The 21,969-nt window shown below is 42.7% G+C and overlaps 1 protein-coding gene across 1 annotated transcript in view; it reads right to left on the bottom strand.

Annotated features, from left to right (window-relative positions):
• Window positions 1-21,579, bottom strand: part of MMUT (methylmalonyl-CoA mutase) — a 174,421-nt gene extending 152,842 nt beyond the window's left edge. The window contains exons 1-6 of the mRNA XM_082250032.1: window positions 21,186-21,579; window positions 16,483-16,850; window positions 11,611-11,768; window positions 9,488-9,659; window positions 7,520-7,768; window positions 4,252-4,363 (exon numbers count right to left, since the gene is read on the bottom strand). Coding sequence (XP_082106158.1) covers window positions 4,252-4,363; window positions 7,520-7,768; window positions 9,488-9,659; window positions 11,611-11,768; window positions 16,483-16,850; window positions 21,186-21,576 — 1,450 coding nt within the window. The 5' untranslated portion in view covers window positions 21,577-21,579. The remainder of the gene's footprint in view (window positions 1-4,251; window positions 4,364-7,519; window positions 7,769-9,487; window positions 9,660-11,610; window positions 11,769-16,482; window positions 16,851-21,185) is intronic.
• Between the last annotated feature and the right edge of the window lie 390 nt (window positions 21,580-21,969).

Raw genomic sequence — 21,969 nt, 5'->3', positions numbered from 1 at the left:
TCATATATTTTACCTTTTACATAAATACATTTTAATAAGTGGATCATTCAGTGGTAAATGATCTGTCCCATCCCTGTAACTGCAAGAGAGCATGTTCTATTGAAAAACAACAGACTTATTGGCTAGATCACAGATTAAAATAGAAGAAAGGAAGCTAATACAGCCATTACATCTAAGAATTGGTAAGCTGCAATAGAATACATTTTTCATTTGGGGTTTAATACTGCTGTAAATGTGGTATAATGATAACCAGCCCAGCTAAACACAAAAAAGGGAGAACAAAAAACAGATGCAAAAATAGGTAAACATGCTTTTCAAAGTGTTTTCCATGTGCAGATGACACGCAATAGTTCTTTTTCATAACATTTTGCTACAAAAAGGTCACACTGACAAAAGTGGACTGAAAATAAAATTAGAAGTCCCTTTATAATGCATCTGTCAGCTTACAAAGAAAGCTAGGAAAAAGGCCATCAATGCTAACTATATTACAATTTCAGGATAATATTGATTTTTTTTTTCAGTAAAACAAATACCGGGAGATGGGAAATGAAAAACTTTTCCTTATAGTTTACAGATACAGTCAAGTACACAAGGATCACCCAATAGAACATTTTTCAGCAGGAATAAAAACCTATGACACAATACTGCCATCTACTGAGCAAATCTGTAATAGAACGTCAGTTTCTGTGCTTGTTTATTGCCGATAGTGGAGGAGGGCTGACCATGCAGACACTGGGGTTGATTTACTAAAGGCAAATAGATTGTGCACTTTATAAAGAGCAGTTGAACTCTGCAAATACAGTTACGCCGCAAAAGCTCTGCTGACTTCCATCATCCAATCATGTGCAAGCAAAAATTCAGTTTTTCTTCTTTTTTTTTTAATTGCCTTGCATGTCTTTAACCACTTAAGCCCCGGAAGATTTTACCCCCTTCCTGACCAGGGCCTATTTTGTAAATCGGCACTGCGTAATTTTAACGGACAATTGCGCGGTCATGTGACGCTGTACCCAAATGAAATTGACGTCCTTTTTTTCCCCACAAACAGAGCTTTCTTTTGGCGGTATTTGATCACCTGTGCGATTTTTTGATCATGCGCTATAAACAAAAAAAGAGCATCAATTTTGCAAAAATAACAATATTTTTCAAATTTTTTTTTATATAAAATTCCCCCCCAAAAAAATGTAAAAAATCAAAATTTTTTAACATTTTCGGCCAATTTGTTTTATGCTACATATGTTTGGTAAAAAAAAAAAAAAAAATCACAAAAAGCGTATTTTGATTGGTTTGCGCAAAAGTTATTGCGTTTACTAACAAAGGGAAAGATTTTTGTAATTTTTGTTGGTTTTTTTTTAACGCGTAACCTGCGTTTTTTTTTTTTTGCGGTACTGCGACATTGCGGCGGACAGATCGGACCTTTGACTGACATTTTTGGGGTTACCAGTGACATTACTACAGTAATCAGTGCTATACATATGCACTGTTACTGTAAAACTACATTGGCAGTGAAGGGGTTAACTTTTTTGAGTGGGAGGGGTTATGTGTGTCCCTAGGGGCGTGATTCTAACTGTGATTGGCTGTGGCTTGAGGTGTAGGAACAGTGATCAACGGTCCTACATAGTAGAACCGTATGATCACTATTCCTACAAAGTGGAGAATGACAGGCGGCTGCTTTTCTCCCTCTGCACCGACGATCGCCTGTTCCATCTACAACCTGTCCAAGGGATTGGACATCGCCCACCCAGCGGACCGGGAACTCTTGATTGACATCCTAATTCACACCAGTCTGGTACAGAATGATTTTATTCCTTTCAATAAATGGTTTCTACCCATTGGCTTGGATATACAGTACTTTTACAATACCAGTCCGGATAGCGCTGCCTTCTTTTCCGGTTTGACTTTATTGGCTGGCCACAGCATTTCATTGGCAGCAGCTCTGACTGGTTTGAAACTTTGCATGGTAACATTGCCAGAGTGTCAGCATTGTAATTTTGTTTGTCTTGTTTTTAATTTCACTCACAATTTTGCCTCAGAACAGAGCCATGAATAAAGAATGGTACAAAAACATCCCCTGATAGCAACTTCTCCCAACCATCCAAGAACAGTCTGGAGAGGACAATCCCCTTCACAGCATTATGGAACACCTTGTCATAAGGCAAAAGTGATAAGTGGCTTGGGGAACAAAACATCGACAGTTTGGCTCCATGGCCAGGAAACTTCCCAGACCTTAATCCCATTGAGGACTTGTGGTCAATGATTGCTGGATCATCGGGCTCAGGTAAGTATTAGGGGTGGGGGGGGGGGGCTCAGGGAGTAACCTGATGGTTTTTTACCTTCATGCATAGAGTTCATGAAGGTAAAAAAAACCTGCACCCTTTAGAACAACCTTCGTTATATCACATTGGGCACAAGAGTCCCCTATGTAATATTTTGTGACAGGTTCTTGTCAACGAGATGTCAGAGGTCTTTTGGACCCGATGTCTCACCTGCCATCAATTAAAGCTAATGGAGCACAGATCGAGCTTCATTAGCTTCATCCCTGGCCACAATGGCCAGGGAAAGTAACACCTGAAACTGGAAGTTATTTATTTATTTTTTTTTTTTTAAAGCCCGTGGTGTGTGAACACACTCAACTCCACCCGGTGCATGAAAAAGTGCACACACGCAAACGTGAAGAACACAAAAAGTGCACAGGGTGTGCGAACGGTCCACCTCTGAAGAGGACGGACCCTGACCTTGATCCCCTGGGGCGCAAGACTTCTGACAGGGACTGAGGTACTCACTATGGTCTGCCCAGCCGAAACCAGGCAAACCCGTTCTCTGAGAGGACTGCCGAAACATTCCACCCCAAGTACTAGGTGGTGCTCCCCCAAAGGGAGACCCCATGAGAGAGGGCGAACTAAGCCAGAAGGCCATATCCACTCCCTCCCAAGACTTTCTAGGTAGGCCGGAGGACCAACACCCTACTCATCGTGAAAAAAGTGAGATAGAAAGTGACAAAACAACAAAGAAAAAGAACACACAAACACAAGAGTGGGGGGAAGGGGAAGTGGAGAAGTGCTGGAGTGTTAAGGTGCAGGACCTTGACAGGCCCTGAAACTGGAAGTTATGTTTTACATGTCATCTCTGGGTTCTTTACAGCAAGGTGAGATCAGTGAACACATGTTCATTGGTCTCCCTCCCCTCTACCCAGCGTCACCCAGGTGTGTGTGTGTGTGTAAAACCCCCTGCTGCCACCAATGTGGCAGTGGAGGCAGATCATGGCTGGTGGGAAAGGCGGGCAGGGTGTTGTACATAACTTCTAGAAAACATCACAGTGGACTGGCTCTTGGCAGGGAGTTATGCAAAAATCAACATGGCCTGATGGGTAGATGTCAGCAAGGAGAAGTGGGAGTTCTGAGGTAGAATACATTTGCAAACATACAAAACATAGGTAACATGTGATGCCAAGCCTTCATTATTAAAAGACAAACCTAATAACTAAAAGGGGAGGGCCATGACCAGTCAGACTGGGAAGAAATGGGCTAGATATAATGCTGAATGACTTAAATTTGACTTGCTGTAGCTTCTAAAGCTCACAGTGTGCAGTAGAAATCACAGGAAGCCATTTCAGTACAGAAGAGCCTTTACAACTGCACAAGACTGAATGGAAGGCTGGGATTCAGTTTTAAATGAAACATTACCAGGCCTAAGCAAACAATACTGCTAAACGTATAGGGCCTGACCTCACTCTTGTAAAGTAAAACCTGATGGCTACAGGTTCCTGCATCTGCACATCATTTCTTCTCTGGCTGAATAAGGCCATTGTATATACCTTTATGCAAATTATCCAAAAACGGATCAGCAAACCATGCAAGAGAGGAATCACAAGAGTGTCAGCAGCTCAGGTAACATGTTACTCACAAAGAGGAATAGAGTTAAAAATACAAATTTTGAAGAAACACATGTAGTCTTGCTGCTCCCTTCCCACCATCGTACCACAGGAAGTAGGATGGGATTGGATCAGTCAATACTCTGCTCCTTCCTTCTGTCAGCCAGCTCACAGCAATGCAGAAGAGCTCTGAATTATTTAGGATGCTGACCCTCACTCTCACATAGTACTACTATGCAGGGGGCTACTGAAGAAGTTCACACATGGACAAAATTTATCGGATTATATTTTCTTTATAGGTTTCTTGATTACAAATGAATTAAAAAAAAAAAAAAAAAACACCAGTCTTATATATTCTTATATATAAAAGTACTAACACTCACCTGAGTCAATTCTGGCCTGCCTCCGGGCTGCACACTCCTCAATACGGAGCTTGGGGATTCCCTCGGCCACAGCTCTGGCCATGCCACCCATTTCTTCTACCTCCTCAATCAGCTGCTCCACAGAGAACAGGTAAAGAGTGGACACAAGTGTCAATAATAGTATAAAAACACAAAAAAATCAGAACAAACAGAAAAACACATGGTATTAAAGCCAAATGTTGTACCTTGCAGTGGGGCTGTGGTCACACTGCATGGGTTAATAGCTCATTTTGTCTAGGAGAGGAGAAACCTTTTTATTTACCCGATTCTCCACTCCCCGGGGCAGGCGGCACTCCTCCAACATCTGGCAGTGGACTATCCCTCTGCAACATCATGTGCTATGGACCCTACTCTTGTCTTCATGTCAGGACCTAAAGCCGGGTACACAAGGGCCGAATTGCCCGGTTCAAAAAAATGTCCAACATTTGGCCTGTGTATATATTGGTCGGGCTGTCTGTATGTCGTACGAGCATGCTGGAAAACCAGCAGCCAACCGACTCCTGATCAGCCCTCTCAGCCAATGACAGACAGCGCTGATTGGAGTGAGTGTTCTAGCAGTGGGGGGAAGATCGCTGACTTTGGATTTGACAAACACAGTGGCCCAACACCAGAAGATGACATGGCTCCCCAAATCATTACAAATTGTGGAAACTTCACACTGGACCTTGATTTCCAAATGAAGTGGCCACAAAATTTTCCACAGTCAGTGATGATTTGGGGAGTCATGTCATCTGCTGGTGTTGGTCCACTGTGTTTTATCAATTCCAAAGTCAGCGCAGCCCTCTACCAGGAAATTCCAGAGCACTTCATGCTTCCCTCTACTGACCAGCTTTATGGAGATGCTGATTTCATTTTCCAGCAGGATTTGGTACCTCCCCACACTGCCAAATGTACCAATATCTGATTTATCGATCATGGTATCACTGTGCTTGATTGGCCACCAAAATCGCCTAACCTAAACCCCATAGAGAATCTGTGGGGTATTGTGAAGAGGAGACACCAGACCCAACAATGCAGAGGAGATGAAGGTTGCCATCAAAGAAACCTGGGCTTCCATACCACCTCAGCAGTGCCACAGGCTGATCGCCTCCATGCCACGTTGCATTAGTACAGTAATTTATGCAAAAGAAGCCCCGACCAAGTAATGTGTGCATGCTATACTGTACATGGACATACTTTTCAGTAAGCCAACATTTCTCTATTAAAAATAAAATTTAGTTGTATGTAATATTTCAATTTTCTGAGAAATTGACTTTTGGGTTTTCGCTATAAGCCATAATCATGAAAAGAAAGAAATGCTCGAAATATATCACTCTGTGTGTAATGAATCTATATACGAATTTCAGTTTTTTAATTGATCTACTGAAATAAATTAACTTTTTGATTTTATAATTTTTTGAGATGCACCTGTATATGCTCAAAAAAAAAAAAAAAAAAAAAAAAAAAAAAAAAGGGAAATTGAAAACGTAATTGTTTCACTTGAAAGAGCTTAAAGTGGAACTTTACCCTCTCAATTAACATTACCTATTTTGTATCCTTATGCTGCTAGCATTAGTAAATGGGTAGGAAAGTATATCATATTTACTTGTTTTAAACTTTATTTTTAGATTTCTACAGTTACTTACTGGTTTCCATGCCTAGGCAAATGTCATACATCCCAAGAGTCTTCAGGAGGGGAGGGAGGGAATTTCTTCGCTAAGCACACCCTCCTGCCTGCATGACTGAGCTAAGGGCAGATGGATTTAAGGGAAGCAAATGCTACATGAATCATCTGCCCTTAGTCAAGATTGCCACGGCCAGAAATGCTAGTGGGTGCTTTTCAAGGTATTTCTCAACAAAATAAAGCATAGAGACATGGATGGAGGGGGGAGTTTGCTTTGATTATTAAAAATTAATTAAAATTGCATTTTTCTTTTGTGGTGTTCAGATGCAGTGTAATTCCACTTTAAACAGAACTGAGTGAATCCATAAATACAAAACTTTTTTTTTAGTTTTTGGCCCCCATTGACACCTGAGTGTACTGGAATCCCGGGGGGCAGCTCCAGAATTCCAGCTCCAGAATTCCAGAATCACAACAAAATATGCAACGCGCTTGCGGTGCTATTATTTCTCCATAGCACACCATACAGTGTGATTTTGTTGCAATTGTCATGCACAAAAATCACGGCAAAACACTGAATACCAAATGCACCTGGTTCAGTGCCAAAAATTGGTACATGAGCTTCTTTGGCATGCGTTTGGACTGGAGAGAGGCAATTCAAATGAAAGGTGCCACCATAAAAACGGCACCTAAAAAAAAAAAAGAGGCTCAGGTGTGAGCAGGGCCTCAGTGTAGGGAATGGTTAAAACCAATGACAGTTCATTTTATGTCTGTGACCTTTTAGGGAGATCTTTTAAAGCGTAACTCGACTTTTGTTGAGAAAAAAAAAAAAAACATTCCCCTCTGGGTGATCTCTGTACATTGCAGGGATTTTAACAAACTTTGTTGCAGATTTCTACCTTTTGTTATTCTGAATAAACCCTTGTTTGTTCCTCTATGCTTCTGTGCCGAGTGGGTCAAATGAGAGTGGTTTTAAAATAATCTATCAGGTGGGGCAGCTGCAGAGCTCTAATGAGGAAATCTGCTGGGTCTGCATCCCTTTAGACGTCTTCCTATTGGGAGTATCTCACCAAAAAGGACATTTTTGTTACATGGGATGCCAGAAATCTGACTTGTATCTTAGGCAGACTTCTGGGAAAATGTGTGAGCCAATCACAGAAGCAGGAAATGATGTTTCTGGGGTGTGGTCAGTATACATTCTGTGTACAGAACATCTCCAGGTAGCCATATTGTATTGCATTTCCAGAAACTTACAACAGCTACAAATTGAAAAGGAAAGATCATTTTAAATAACATTCAACTACAATATGATTTGTGTCACAACTGTATACGCTATATTGGTTTTTTTTTCACCACGAAAGTGGAGTTACCCTTTAACTTCCTGACAGGAGACAAAAACAGGAAGTAAGAGGAGATCTCTTCAAAGCACTTGTCCTAAATGAAAGATTTCCTCTGTGCTCTGTTCTGCTGACAAATCAAAATTTTGGATTTTTCTGTGCCGGTAGTCACCAAGAAAAACAGAGGGTGAATCTCCTCATGGGAGACACAGTCGGCTATAAAAAAAACTGACAGGGGCTCTAACCATTTTTTAAAAATTATCCTGAGATATACTTTGAATGCAGTCCTAACCTTTAGAGCAGCTTGGTAAACGTCCTCCGTTAGGCACTCCATCATGTAGGAACCTCCCCAGGGATCGGCCACTTTAGGGATACCAGACTCTTCCTGGATGATAATCTGGGTGTTCCGGGCTATCCTGGCACTTTTCACAGTAGGTAACCCTAGTGCCTCATCAAAGGAGTTTGTGTGCAGCGATTGAGTGCCTCCAAACACCGCGGCCATGGCTTCAATCACAGTGCGGACGACGTTGTTATAAGGATCCTGATAAAGGAAGATTAGAACTTTAGTCTTTATTTTCTAAAGTTTCAATTAGACAAAGCAACCCATTGTGCTCTGGAAATTCTTTATCATTTATGTAACTGTTTATTTACATACATACAATAGAAACATAATAAATCATAATAAATCAGTGAGGTTGAATGAGGGCACTGATATACAGATCTCCTTTTACTTGCTCATCTACAGTACAATGAGGGCCAGTTCACACCGGAAATTGTAAAGGAATGTGCTGTGCATTCCTGTGTGGTGCAATTTCAGCCCATTCACCGCACCTAAAGTAGCACATGCACTGCTTTTGAAAACTCACTGCAACCACATTGCATGGTATTTCTATGTATTTGCAACCTGCAGTTGGGCTGTCATTAACTTAATATTGACACCCACTGCAGATTGCAACTGCGGTGAGTTTTGAATGTGGTTTGGGAAATGCGCACAGAATGTGGGTTTCCTGCACAGCATTCTGATGTGAACTGTCCCTAAGTGTTATAAGCATTAACCAACAAGTACATATAATGTACCAACCTACACTTTGTTTGGCAAACTGTTCTATGTATTGTTGTGGAAATTTTCCTTAATATTTGTGTGGACATTTTTCAGGAAGGGTTTTATTTGAATTGCCATTAGGTCTCCCAGTTTCGGTTTACCGGTATCCGTTATGCACAGCGAATATGGCTTTAACTGGCATTGAGGAAAGACTGTTAGTTGTTGAAACCTTCCATTAAAAATGGAGACTGCATACTACTCGCCTGATCTCCCGAATGGCGGGCGTTCTGAGTGGCTACCACTGGCGTAAACGCTGGTCCAGATCTATGGCAGTGTGATGCAAACTTCACAGCGCAAATGTACATCAGCCAGCCGGGGCCCCAGTATTCACTGGCAGAGATGTGGAATGTTTGTGATGTGGAATTATTATCGTTTTGATAAATATCTACCCTTTTGCTGGAATAATGGCTTTCTATTATGCTTGATCCTCATGATTGAAATACTGCTGCTATTTCCCTTGCAGATATAGTCTCATTTACTGGAACAGTAGCATAATCACTATCAAATATGTTTTTTATGAACTAGATTATTTAGGATTCACTCTAACAGGTTATGACGGGAGTGCATGCTTATAAATTAGCGTGGCCGAGTCCATAAGAATCCACGATAGTGTTTGGCAGTAATTTTTAGCAATAGTGCATTGTTTCGCTTTCACTTGACAGTTGGAAACTCATGCACACGGTCGGGCTTGTCTATAAACATACACTCCTCTTTCCAATTGTACTTTTGAAAGTATACAGGTCTGTGATTGGTTGTGTTGACGTCACCTCCCCTGTAAACCCCTTTTGTTCTCCGACTATAAAATAAACAAGAGCGCTGCCTTGGGCAGGACTGCTCCTATGGACATCGACCGTGATACAGCTCATCCCCCGTTTTCTATCTTTGTTGCCGAGCACGTTAGGATAACTTAATACAAAAGAGCTGTAGATTGTACTTTTCAGTACAAGGGATCAATGGCACTTGGCGCGTATTAATACCCGCAAGTGCGCTTTTCAGCGCAGCAAAGTTTTCAGCGCACCGAGCAAATTTCTATGCTCCAAACTCCATTAATTTCCATAACAGTAATGGCCTCATCAAATGGAGCCCACAGAGCTGACTGAAGACACCCACTGGATAACACAGCCCACATGTTGGGGTGTGGTAATAGAGTGTCCTCACCTGTTCAGTTAGGGACCAGCCAGAAGTCTGGCAGTGAGCTCGCAGTAAGAGGGATTTCTGTTCCTTAGGCTGGAAATGCTTCTCTATCAGATACGCCCACAGACGTCGTCCCGCTCTCATCTTTGCGATTTCCATATAAAAATTCATCCCGATGCCCCAAAAGAAGGATAATCTAATGAGAGGAAAAATAATAAGTAAATAAATCCAAAAATTGATAATAAACCTCACATGAGCCATGTCATAATAAAACAAAAAAGTATATGTAGAGGTTGCCATTTTTTAATAGAAAATTAAACGTTGCCATGCATGAAACATTGATTTGCAGATCATCATTCAAAGTCTGTTATTAGATTAGGTCAAAACAAGGCTTGAACATGACTTTTGGTAGCTTTATGTATTTCAAAGTATAACTCCCCATTTTATTCCAGGAAAACAGCTAAAAACAAAGATGAAATACATACATCAGAAATGTTTTGCCTGCCAAATAATTGCTAACTCTACCGGCAAGCCCCTATGATTTAGATCTCATGCACAAAGGGTGTTATATTAATCCCCTATGAACGCCCAAGCTCCTGGCAGGTAAATGCTGCTTAAAATGCGGGAAAAGCCTTGCACTTGGATTTAAGCGCATCAAGCATCTGAGTGTTAATGCATTTCACTGACCAGAATAATAATTTTTTTTCTGACCATTGTAATGCATAAATTTCTCGACACTAGACATGTCTAGAGGTAATGCACAATAAAATGCATTTAGATACATAAAGTGTTTTTTCTGCTCTTCAGCTCTCCTTTATGTGCCTTTGGTGGGGTTTTTTTTTTCTCATTCTGAAAAAGCTTCTATAAGCTAATAAGCTTGTAAAATGTGTGCATAGACTTACATAGAGGTGCTTTTACAAACTGAAAAAAACAAAAAAAACAAACATTTAAGCTTTGTGTGCATGAGGCCTTTATACAGCCCTAACAGACAGTACAGGCATGCAGTGACCAGTCTAAAGGACAACTCCTCACCCCAATATACTGGCCGTACTCCTCAACTATTATGTTCCTCCATCGGAAATCTCAGAAAAAAAATAGTGCTTTGGGGTATGGAAGGGAAAATTTATCCTCTTGCCCTCCCTCCCAGGATGTAGGGTGCAGACCTGAGCAGCCAATTTCAAAATTGCAACACTGTCTGTTTTTATTGTGCTGCGTTATCTTGAGCTGTGTCATGTGCTTATTTCATGTGACATTACTTTCTTCACGGTTGCTGACTAAAGCCCCGTACACACGTAGCGATTGTCGGCCGAACGATCGGCCGTCTTTTGTCCGGTGCTGTCCTGTCGGTTGAAAAGTGCTAAAGACTGCACATGAATTTTGTCGGCCAACAACAGCCGACTGCAGAAGTGATGTCATGTGATGGTTAACTTTCCGTTTGTTTTTTTCTTCTCTGAGCATGCCCAGTCTTGCTCATCTGCTGTTTGTCGGCCGAATTCTGTACTGACTGAGGAACAATCGGCCGTTCTGGTGTTGGCCAACAAAAATTTTAAAGCCAGCACACCAGATTCTGTTCGGCTGAAAAGTCGCAGTCGGTTGTCGGAAGCATCATACTAACAAGCCGACAATCGGCCGATCGGACGTTGGCCGAATATTTATAGCCGACAATCGCTACGTGTGTACGGGCCTTTAGTGTAGAAAAACAAAGATGGCAGACAGAAGGGGAACTTTTTTTTGCTGTTTATTGTGCTGTAGGGGGGTGCATTGTATAGTTTTGCTACAACGCAAAAAAGATGTGTGCATCATTTTGGCTCAATGCACGGCAACGCACTGCATGCCGTGCATTGAGCTAAACACCAATTGCTGCCAGTGTTATTTCCCTTGAAGTTGCATTGGGCAACACCGCTCAACGCATCACAATGGCTCTTGTGAGTGTTTTTCTCTGTGGGGTTCATGTACTAAAACTGGAGAGTGCAAAAACTGGTGCAGCTGTACATGGTAGCCAATCAGCGTCTAACTTCAGCTTGTTTAACTAAGCTTTCAAAAAACCTGGAAGCTGAATGGTTTCTATGTACAGCTGCACCAGATTTCGCAGGCTCCAGTTTTAGTAGATCTCCTCCACTGTGATACACAGCAGAACTTGTACTTACCTGGGTGCAAATTCATCAATGGTCAGACCAGCTTTTAGGCCAGTTCTGCAATACTCCAACCCATCAGCTACTGTATATGCCAATTCCAAGATAGCGTCTGCTCCTGCTTCCTGCATGTGGTACCCACTGATGGAGATGGAGTTAAATTTTGGCATGTACTATAGAAAGAGAGTGAAAGGGGATGGGGAGAGAGGGTGGTTAGTGACACAAACAGGATCTACCAAGAACATAACAAATCCCAGTTAGCAAAGCCTAGGCGTATGTTACATTCATACAAAATCAAACTAAAAGACAAAAAAAAATAATGTCGTAATCTGGATTTACCCCCAACACCTCCTTAAGGCCCAGTTACACCATCACCATTATGTTAAAGGTGCATAGTAAACATTCTTTGTCAGGTTACTATAGAGCAGGGATCTCCAAATTACGGCCCTCCAGCTGTTTCAGAACTACACATCCCATGATGCATTGTAAAACTCTGACATTCACAGACATGACTAGGCATGATGGGAGTTGTAGTTCCTGAACAACTGGAGGGCCAAAGTTTGAAGACCCCTGCTATAGAGAGACTTCTACCCCCAATAACTCTCCTTATAATGTAGTAATTGCAGAGCAAAACTGATCTACTTTAAGTTAATATTTTACTGATTGATCAAATGTATACAGTACACTAGGTGCTACCTATTCATTAACCAGACCGTTCCTATGTGGGGACAGGATCTCCCTAACAGGGAAAGTTTGGGAAGGAAAAAGAACAAACATACATACTCAACTATGTGACCACAGCATTGGTCCGGTTAGCTGTCCCCCGCTGGCTCTAAGCCAGAGAATTCAACAATCATGTGACTGCTGATCACTCAGTTCTCGGGTCCAATCTGATCACAGAGAAGTGACTGTCAGTCACCGCTCTCAGCTCTGCCCCTCCAGCGCTTGATGAAGCGTCGGGCAGTGGAAGGTGTGGGAGTAGCTGGCTCAGGCTCTCAGAGGCAACAGGCTGATCCAGTTGCCTTTTGGGGACCTGGGTGGAACCCAACATAATTGTTGGGATACACCCAGAGACTGGAGTGGCTCTGTGACATCAGCCAACAGCGTATTTAGCACAGAGCAATTTTGGAAAGGGTTCCTATACTACTTTGGTGCGTTTCTAGTGTTATATACAAACCTTATCATAGTTGCATTCAAGTAGCACCACATAAATCGCGCTGAAAGTTGGATCCAAATAGAATCACAGCAGTGTAAACCTAGCCTATTGCAAGCAATGTAAAGTACCTGAACTTGACCTGGTGTCAGGTCTCTTTACAGTAGGGTACAGAGTCAGAGAGGAACAAGCAACACGGGGGGGTAACAAGGCAGGGCTCCATTCTGACAGGGGTGGGGGGTGATCGATTTTTTTGACCCTGCTGAATAAAATCTATCAATTCCTTTAGTAAAAGTAGCACACAGTTAACGCATAAACACTGGTTAGGCACACAGTTAACCCTTTGATCGGCCTAGATGTTTAACCCCTTCCCAGCTAGTGTCAGTACAGTGACAGTGCATATTTTTATCACTGGTTCCCGCGTTGTGTCAAAAGTGTCAGTTATTGCAGCGGCCAATCGGACACTATGGAAGTCCCACTAAAAGTAGTTTATCACCGCCATCACTAGAATAAAAATTCCAGTGTGTTACATTATATATATATATATATATATATATATATATATATATATATATATATATATATACACACACATACACACACACACACACACACACACAAACACTGCTCAAAAAAATGAAAGGAACACTTAGAAAACACATCAGATCTCAATGGGGAAAAATCTCTGGTGGATATCTATACTGATATGGACTGGGTAATGTGTTAGGAATGAAAGGATGCCACATTGTTTGATGGAAATGAAAATTATCAACCTACAGAGGGCTGAATTCAAAGACACCCCAAAAATCAAAGTAAAGTAAAAAAAATGATGCAGCAGTCCCATTTTATTAAAATGTCATTGCAGCAACTCAAAATGGTAGTCAGTAGTTTGTATGGCCCCCATGTGCTTGTATGCATACCTGACAACGTCAGTGCATTCTCCTAATGAGATGACGGATGGTGTCCTGGGGTATTTCCTCCCAGATCTGGACCAGGGCATCGATGAGCTCCTGAAAAGACTGAGGTGCAACCTGACAGCGTGGGATGGACCAAAACAATGTCCCAGAGGTGTTCTATTGGATTTAGGTCAGGTGAGCGTAGGGGCCAGTCAATGGTATGAATTCCTTCATCCTCCAGGAACTGGCTGCATACTCTCGTCACATAAGGCTGTGCATTGTCGTGCACCAGGAGGAACCCAGGACCCACTGCACCAACATAGGGTCTGTCAATGGGTCCAAGGATTCCATCCTAATATCTAATGGCCGTCAGGGTGCTATTATCTAGAACTGTAGAGGTCTGTGCGTCCCTCCATGGATATGCCCCCACAGACCATCACTGACCCACCACCAAACTGGTCATGCTGAACGATGTTACAGGCAGCATAATGTTCTCCATGGCTTCTCCAGACCATTTTAGGTCTGTCACATGTGCCAAGGGTGAACCGGCTTTCATCTGTGAAAAGCACAGGGTGCCAGTGGCAGACCTGCTAAATCCAGTGTTCAATGGCAAATGCCATTCAAGCTCCAAGGTGCCAGGCAATGAGCACAGGGGCCACTAGAGGCAAGGGGTCCTTAGGCTACCCTCATGACGTCTGTTTCTGATTGTTTGGCTAGAGACATTTACATTCACGCCAGTAGCCTGCTGGAGGTCATTTTGTAAGGCTCTGGCAGTGCTCATTCTGTTCCTCCTCGCACAAAGGAGAAAATACCAGTCCTGCTAATGGGTTAAGGCAGGGCCGTCTTTAATATGGATTGGACTCTGGAAAAACATTTTCTTGCCCCCCCTCACCCAATGCAGTTTTGCTCTCCACCCCAGCATCCCAAAAAACAAACAAACAAACACACACACATAGACTAAGGCCCCTTGCACACCAGCGGACAACATTGGTATGCCTGTCTGTTTTTCAGGCAGACTCAATCGAGCCACCCATTGTAATGGCAATAGGTGACCATCTGTCCAGCTGATCAGATCTGATGACAATCAGATAGAAACAGACATGCAGTCGGCTTCCATCCGACCGCCCCATAGAGGACATCGGGCTCCGTCCTTGTCCGCTCTGCATAGCGTAGTGGACACGGACCTGACAGCGCCAATGGGGCTCCCAATTTGCGGGCAGCTGCTTTGGGCCCTAAAAACGAACAGGGCCCTGTTTACCCTGCCTTAAAGACAACCCTGTTTTAGAGACCTTCTAGGGCCCTGTCCAGCTCTTCTAGAATTACTCCTGGAAAATCCTCCATGCTCTTGAGACTGTGCTGGGAGACACAGCAAACCTTCTGGCAAAGGCACGTATTGATGTGCCATCCTGGAAGAGTTGGACTGCCTGTGCAACATCTATAGAGTGCAGATATCGCCTCATGCTACCAGTAGTGACACTGACCCGAACCAAATATAAAACTTGTGAAAAATAGTCAGAAAAGATGAGTAGAGAAAGTCAGTGGCCTCCACCTGTAAAACGAACTCTTGTTTTGGAGGTTGCCTCATTGTTACCCATCTAGTGCACCTGTTAATTTCATGAAACTGATAACAACCCCCTCTGCTACTTAATGACTATACCAATATCCCAAGAGTTTAACTGACTTGATGCTATACTCCTCTTTTCCACACTGCAATGATGCAGTAATTCATGCAAAAGGAGCCCCTACCAAGTAATGAGTGCATACTGCACATGGACATACTTTTCAGTAAGCCAACATTTCTCTATTAAAAATCCTTTTCTGATTTTCTGACATACTGGATTTTAGGTTTTCACTAGCTGTAAGCCATAATCATCAAAATGAAAAGAAAGAAATGTTTGAAATATATCATTCTGTGTTTAACACATCTATATAAAATATAGGAGTTTAACTTTTTTAATTGAATTACTGAAATTAATCTTTTTATGATTTTTTAATTTTATAAGATGTGCACACACACAAAATACGTAGCAGAATACATATTGGCCTAAATTTATGAATAAATTAGATTTTTTTATTTAATTACATTTTTTTTCAAAATGATTGCTTTTTTTTTTTTTGTTCATAGAGCAAAAAACAAAAAAACGCAGAGGTGATCAAATATTACCAAAAGAAAGCTCTATTTGTGGGGAAATAAAATGACAAATTATATTTGGGTACAGCATTGCTTGACTGCCTAATTGTCTGTTGAAGTAACGCAGTGCCGGATCGCAAAAGAATGGACTGGTCATGAAGGGGGGTAAATCTTTTGGAGGTCAAGTGGGTATAGAATAGGGATGATGTCAGGCGTGTTCAGATCCTAATCCCAACCCACCTGAGCAATCACGCCAGAAAGCCGTCACTGCATAAGTGACTGAGGCATTTCCCGGCCCACAGCTGCAGATATACACACCCACTAGGCTGCTCATGATTGGTCGTGTGCAGTGATGGCTTCCTAGCAGGATTGTGCAGGTGGGTTGGGATTAGGATCCGAACATGCCTGAGCTCATCTCTAGTAAAGAGCAGAGTGACAATCGCCTCAGTATGCTGCTTCTCTATCAATGCCAGTCAAATACTGGGAACAGCTCCATGACTGCCTGGGCTTAAATCATTCAACCTGGAAAACTGAAAACATCTAGTGTGGAAATAAAAGTAATTCTCCGAACTGAATGCGAATATTGCACCAAAAACAATTTTTTTTTAACCTGTTAATGGGCTATTATTTTATTGGCCAGCAAAAGGTAGTTACTGGTAGCCCTTATTCTCAATGACAAACTAGAAAGAGCAGTAAGAATATCTTACCTGAGATGTGTACTGGAAGATATCAGCAATGATTTGCATGGAAGGCCCTGGAGGAAATATATATGTATTCCTGACCATGAACTCCTTTAGGATGTCATTCTGTATGGTTCCGGTCAGCTTCTCCTGAGGAACTCCCTGCTCCTGACCAGTGACTATAAACATGGCCAGGATGGGAATGACGGCACCATTCATGGTCATAGACACAGACATCTTCTCCAGAGGAATGCCATCAAACAGCATCTTAGTGTCTTCTACGGTGTCAATCGCCACCCCTGCCATGCCAACGTCTCCATGAACTCGAGGGTTGTCGGAGTCATAGCCGCGGTGGGTGGCCAGGTCAAAGGCAACAGACAAGCCCTGCTGACCAGCTGCAACAAAACCAGACATAGTAAATCGCACAGTAAAGGAAGCTGCAGATATGAAGCTGGAGTGATGTATAGAAGCCCCTAGAGAATTATTTTTCAACCAATGTGCCGTGGCACCCTGGGACGCCTTCTGGGTTCTTCAGAGGTGCCTTGGCAAAATACCTAAAAATTGCCAAGTCAGCAGGTGGATCAAGGTGGTTACACAAAGCCACAGATTTTAATTGTGCAGCACCACAACCTTGGATATTGTTCGGACCAGCTACTGGCATTCTATCAACGAGGATGTCATATGTTAATAAGGTCGACAATGGGCACCTGGGGATGTCCTTGTTTACCCTTCTTCTTCAGTAATGGGGTCACATTAGTTAAATGAGTGGCTGCCACACTAGTCAGCACCAGTGTGAATAGGTTTGTTTGCTTTGTAAAAAAAGGAATCACCTCCAATATTGGGTGTTTTACGTGTGTGGATGTTGCTGCGATATGTAAAACTATGTTAGTTTGGTTCTTTACATTTTAGAATGGGGTGCCTTGAGATTGTGCATTATTTTTAAGGGTGCCTTGACTGAAGAAAGGTTGAAAAACACTGCTCTAGAGTACAGTGCTAGAAGAGGATCAACATCGCATTGCCATCCCTAATCTCTCTTTCTGAGAATGTTAGTTGCTTGGCTGTCATGTTGATGCTTTATATACAATACTTTATGGAACTAACCTGGAACAAGTATAGAAATAAAAAAGAAAAATGTGACTTTTCTCCAAATCTCTTTTGTTTTGAGCTACCAAAGTCAGACACAGACAGGCAGCAAGAAGGTTCAGGGGAAGGCCAGCATCCACGGGGACTGCTTTGCTTATGACAGGTACACTTTAATGCCCAACCCCAACCAAAGCTTTTTTGTTCCAGTTTTGGACAAAATTAGGAAAGGTTTGAACCTCGCTTAGCTTTTAATGCTGACTGAGGAATAATACGGCACAAGCATGGTGTAGCACTGCTAAGCAGAGAGCATACTGAATACATCTTCATTGTTTGCCTTGAGTCCTCCTCCAAATTCTCACAAATACCTGTGGATCCTGCCAGTGAAGTCCACTGAATGCAGCTTCCTGTGAAGTCTCGGCAATGACGCTGCACTGCTCCTGAATTCAGTTACCACTCTCATGTAGACTGTACCCGCCTGCACTACAGTGGGATAAGAAGATGTTGCAGGGTGGTCATTGCCATTAGCATTCCCACTGCTGTTTCATAAGCCTGTGACTGGTCAATCAGCACCTGGCACACCCAGTCCTGCCCACTGCTTTCTATACTGGCAGAACTGCCTCTGCTGTGAGCTGCAGTGTCTGGGAGGAGGCATGTGTGAGGCACAAATGAAGGGGAATTTGGCTCAGTCAGGGACAGTAAAGGAAGTTTTTTTTGTTAACTTTAGAGGGCTTGTACATCGCATAGTGACTAGATTTGGGATCTATTTAGACGTCACACAGGAGTCTTTAGAAGTACCTTAAAGGGGTTGTAAACCTCAGACATGAAATATGAACAAAGCATATACCCCTATAGTGTGTACTTGTCTCAATTTAAGTGACTGTAAAAGGAAAATATATTATACAAAAAAATAACAACAAACATGTTATACTTACTGAACCTGTGTAATGGTTTTGCACAGAGCAGCCCCCCGATCCTCCTCTATTGGGGTCCCCCGCCGCCACTCCCCTTGCCGAGGGCCCCCCATAGCAAGCTGCTTGCTGTTGGGGCACTTGTGCGTGCTTGCTCCAGAGCCAGCTCTCTGCATCCATAAGACACAGAGTGTGTGGCTGAGCCCCCCCCCCCCTCCCGCTTCACTGGCTGTGATTGACAGCAGTGACAGTCAATGGCTCCTGCACCTGAGCCAATCAGGAGGGAGAGACCCGGTGGAGCCTTGGGTCTTGTGTATGTCGCTGGATCGAGACCAGGCTTAAGTATTAGGAGGGCTGAAGGGGGAGCTGCACACTAAAGGTTATTTACCTTATTGTACAGAATGCATGAAGGTAAAAAAAAACCTTCAACCTTTACAAACACTTTAAAGGGATTTTATCTTAATGCAGAAGGTTTTTTATCTTAATGCATTCTATACATTAACCCCTTGGAGCCTAAGCCTTTTTCTGACATATGTTGCTTACAAGTTAAAATCAGTATTGTTTGCTAGAAAATTACTTAGAACCCCCAAACATTATATATATTTTTTAGCAGAGACCATAGAGAATAAAATGGCAAGCATTGCAATATTTTATGTCACGCAATTTTTGAGCAGTGGTCTTTCAAATGCAATTTTTTTGGAAAGAAATACACTTTATTGAATTTAAAAAAAAAAAAAAAAACAGTAAAGTTAGCCCAATTTTATTTTGTATAATGTGAAAGATATTACGTCGAGTAAATAGACACCTAACATGTCATGCTTTAAAATTGCGCACACTCGTGGAATGGTGGCAAACTTTGGTACTTAAAAATCTCCATAGGCAACGCTTTAAAAAATGTTAACTGTTACCTGTTTAGAGTTAGAGGAGGTTTTGTGCTAAAATTATTGCTGTCGCTCCAACAATCGCGGCGATGCCTCACATGTTTGGTTTGAACACAGTTTACAAATGTGGGCATGACTTGGCGTATGCGTTCACATTTTTTTTTCCTTAATTATTTTTTTTTTAGTTTTATACTGTCCATTTAAAAAAAAAAAATTGATCACATTTATTGCTGTCACAAGGAATGTAAACATCCCTTGTGGCAGTAATAGGCAGTGACCGGTACTCTTTATGGAGGGACCCTAAATCCCTCCTTTGCACTGTTTGGCTGTTTTGGGTGCGGTCTTTTTTTTTTTTTTAATCTGGCAACTTTAAGGCTCCAGTACCTAAAATTCGGCTTTGTTATGGCGCTTTTCCACTGCATGGAACCGTACCGGTTCGGCACGCTTTTGTGCTTTTCCACTGCTGGTACCGCATGGTATAGGGTCGGAACGCTTCGGTACGGTACGGTATAGGTTTGCTTTTCCACTGCATGGAACCGAACGGTACGGTACGGCTCTGAAAAAACAGTACCTACTCGATTGTGGTTCCAACAGGTACCAAACTGGTACCATATCCCACAATCCTTTGCATGCAGTCACTACTAGCCACTGATTGGTCAGAGAATCCCACCCACCCCGTTTTATCCCACCCACTTAACTTTAGTACTACTTTAGTGGAAAAGCAAACCTATACCGTACCGTACCGAACCGTTCCGACACTATACCATGCGGTACCAGCAGTGGAAAAGCAAACCGGGCCAAGCAGGGCCGAGTAGAGCCGAGCCGGTACTTGCAGTGGAAAAGTGCCATTAGGGTCATGCCGGCTGGTCACTCAGTTCTCCTGGTGGGACGGGAGACCCGGGCGAACCGTGGAAGGTGGGGGGCGACACATATCCCCTCCTTAAAATGACAGCCGAGCAGCTGCTTAGTCCCATCAGTTGTCAAACAACAGTACCTCTAGCTGCAGGCATCACCCCGGTACAACCCCCTGAAGCGGAGGCCGCATATTTGTGTTCTGACGGCGTGAAGGGGTTAAGATAAAAAACCTACAGTGTGCAGCAGCCCCCTAATACTTACCTAAGTCCCATCTCGGTCTAGCGATGTGAAGGAGTGCCTTGGCCGTCCAAGACACAGCAGCAGCGCCATTGGCTCCCGCTACTATCAATAAAATTCAGTTGGCCAATTAGGAGAGAGAGGGGGTAGGGACAAACCGCAGTTCCGCGTCTGAATGGACACACAGAGCTCTGCCTCAGCTTGCGTGCCCCTATAGCAAGCTGTTTGCTGTGGGGGCACTCGACAGGAGGATCCGAGCTGCTCTGTGCAAAACCAACTGCACAGAGGAGAGGAGGTAAGTATAACATGTTTATTATTTTTAAGAAAAAAATATGAGACTTTACAATCACGTTATAAGCACCAAGTGTAATTTCTGTCTGCTGTCTCGTCCCTCCGCTTCCTAAAACCAAGAGACAAAAAAGTGACAGGGGAGAGAGCTCCAGCACACAGCCTGAGATTGAGAGCCTCAGCTCTGTTCCTGTGTGCTGTGTAAAGAGGGGTGTGTCCCTTCATTCCAAACAGCTCTCAAAGCTCTCCAGAGAGGAATTTCAGCTCTCTGTCCCCTGTTTTCTGACAGCTCAGACAAGCTTTATAAATTCTGTACTTTAAATAGATGTACAGGACAGATGGTTGCAGATAAACAGGTACACCTTATGTAGGAGAATTGGTTTCCTTTCTGTGTATCACCTGAGGCCAGTCACTTACCTGGGTATATATAAGGGTTTACAACCACTTAAACAGTCTGACTACAGAAACGGACGCTTACCTTTGATATTGTCCCTATAGAACTTGTTGCTCTCCTCCACTGTGCTGAACCCAGCATACTGCCGTATAGTCCATGGTCTGTGCGTGTACATAGTGGGGTATGGACCACGGGTGAAAGGTTTTACTCCTGGCAGATCCTCGGGTGTATCCACTGTGTCTCTCTTGGTGTATAGAGGCTTTATAACTATGCCCTCTGGCGTATGCCACCTCAGACTCTCTGGGTCCTTCCCCTTCAGCTGTTTCTTGGCTAGAGCCGCCCATTCCGGGTGTAAGGTCTGATGACTTCGTACGGAGTGGCAGCTGCTGAGTCTGAGTAAGGCTGGCAGTCTGCTTGGCGTAGGGAGCTGCTTTATGTTCCCTAGCACCAGATGCTTCACCTTTGTCCTCAACATGATCTAGAGATAGACCTGGAAGAACAATAACAGTGGGTAAGTTTCTGCGCTAAAAAGGTAGTGATATAATGTTACTAAAAATGGGGGGAATTTCTGCGCTAAGAATGATAAAAGATGATTAAAAAAGTGAGAAAAAAAGCTGCTGGCACTAGACCAACAGACAGTGATCCAAAAAATATAAATAAAAAAAAAGCGCTGCACTATTTTTTTTTATTTATAGTGATATAATGTTGTGATATTTTTAAAGAAAAAAAAGAAGAGAAAGCAGCACACATGGACCTATAGAAAATCCGAAACAATAATATACAAATATGTGTAGCGCTGTCCAAAAATTGTGATAATTAGCCATAAAAGAAAATAATTAGCATAATAAAGTGACATTTTGAACCAAAT

This window comes from Pelophylax lessonae (assembly GCF_965119305.1).
Source record: "Pelophylax lessonae genome assembly, chromosome: 3".
In the NCBI taxonomy this organism is placed as follows: domain Eukaryota; kingdom Metazoa; phylum Chordata; class Amphibia; order Anura; family Ranidae; genus Pelophylax; species Pelophylax lessonae.
Note: the sequence above shows the minus strand (reverse complement) of the source record. Positions and strands in the feature narration are given on the sequence as shown.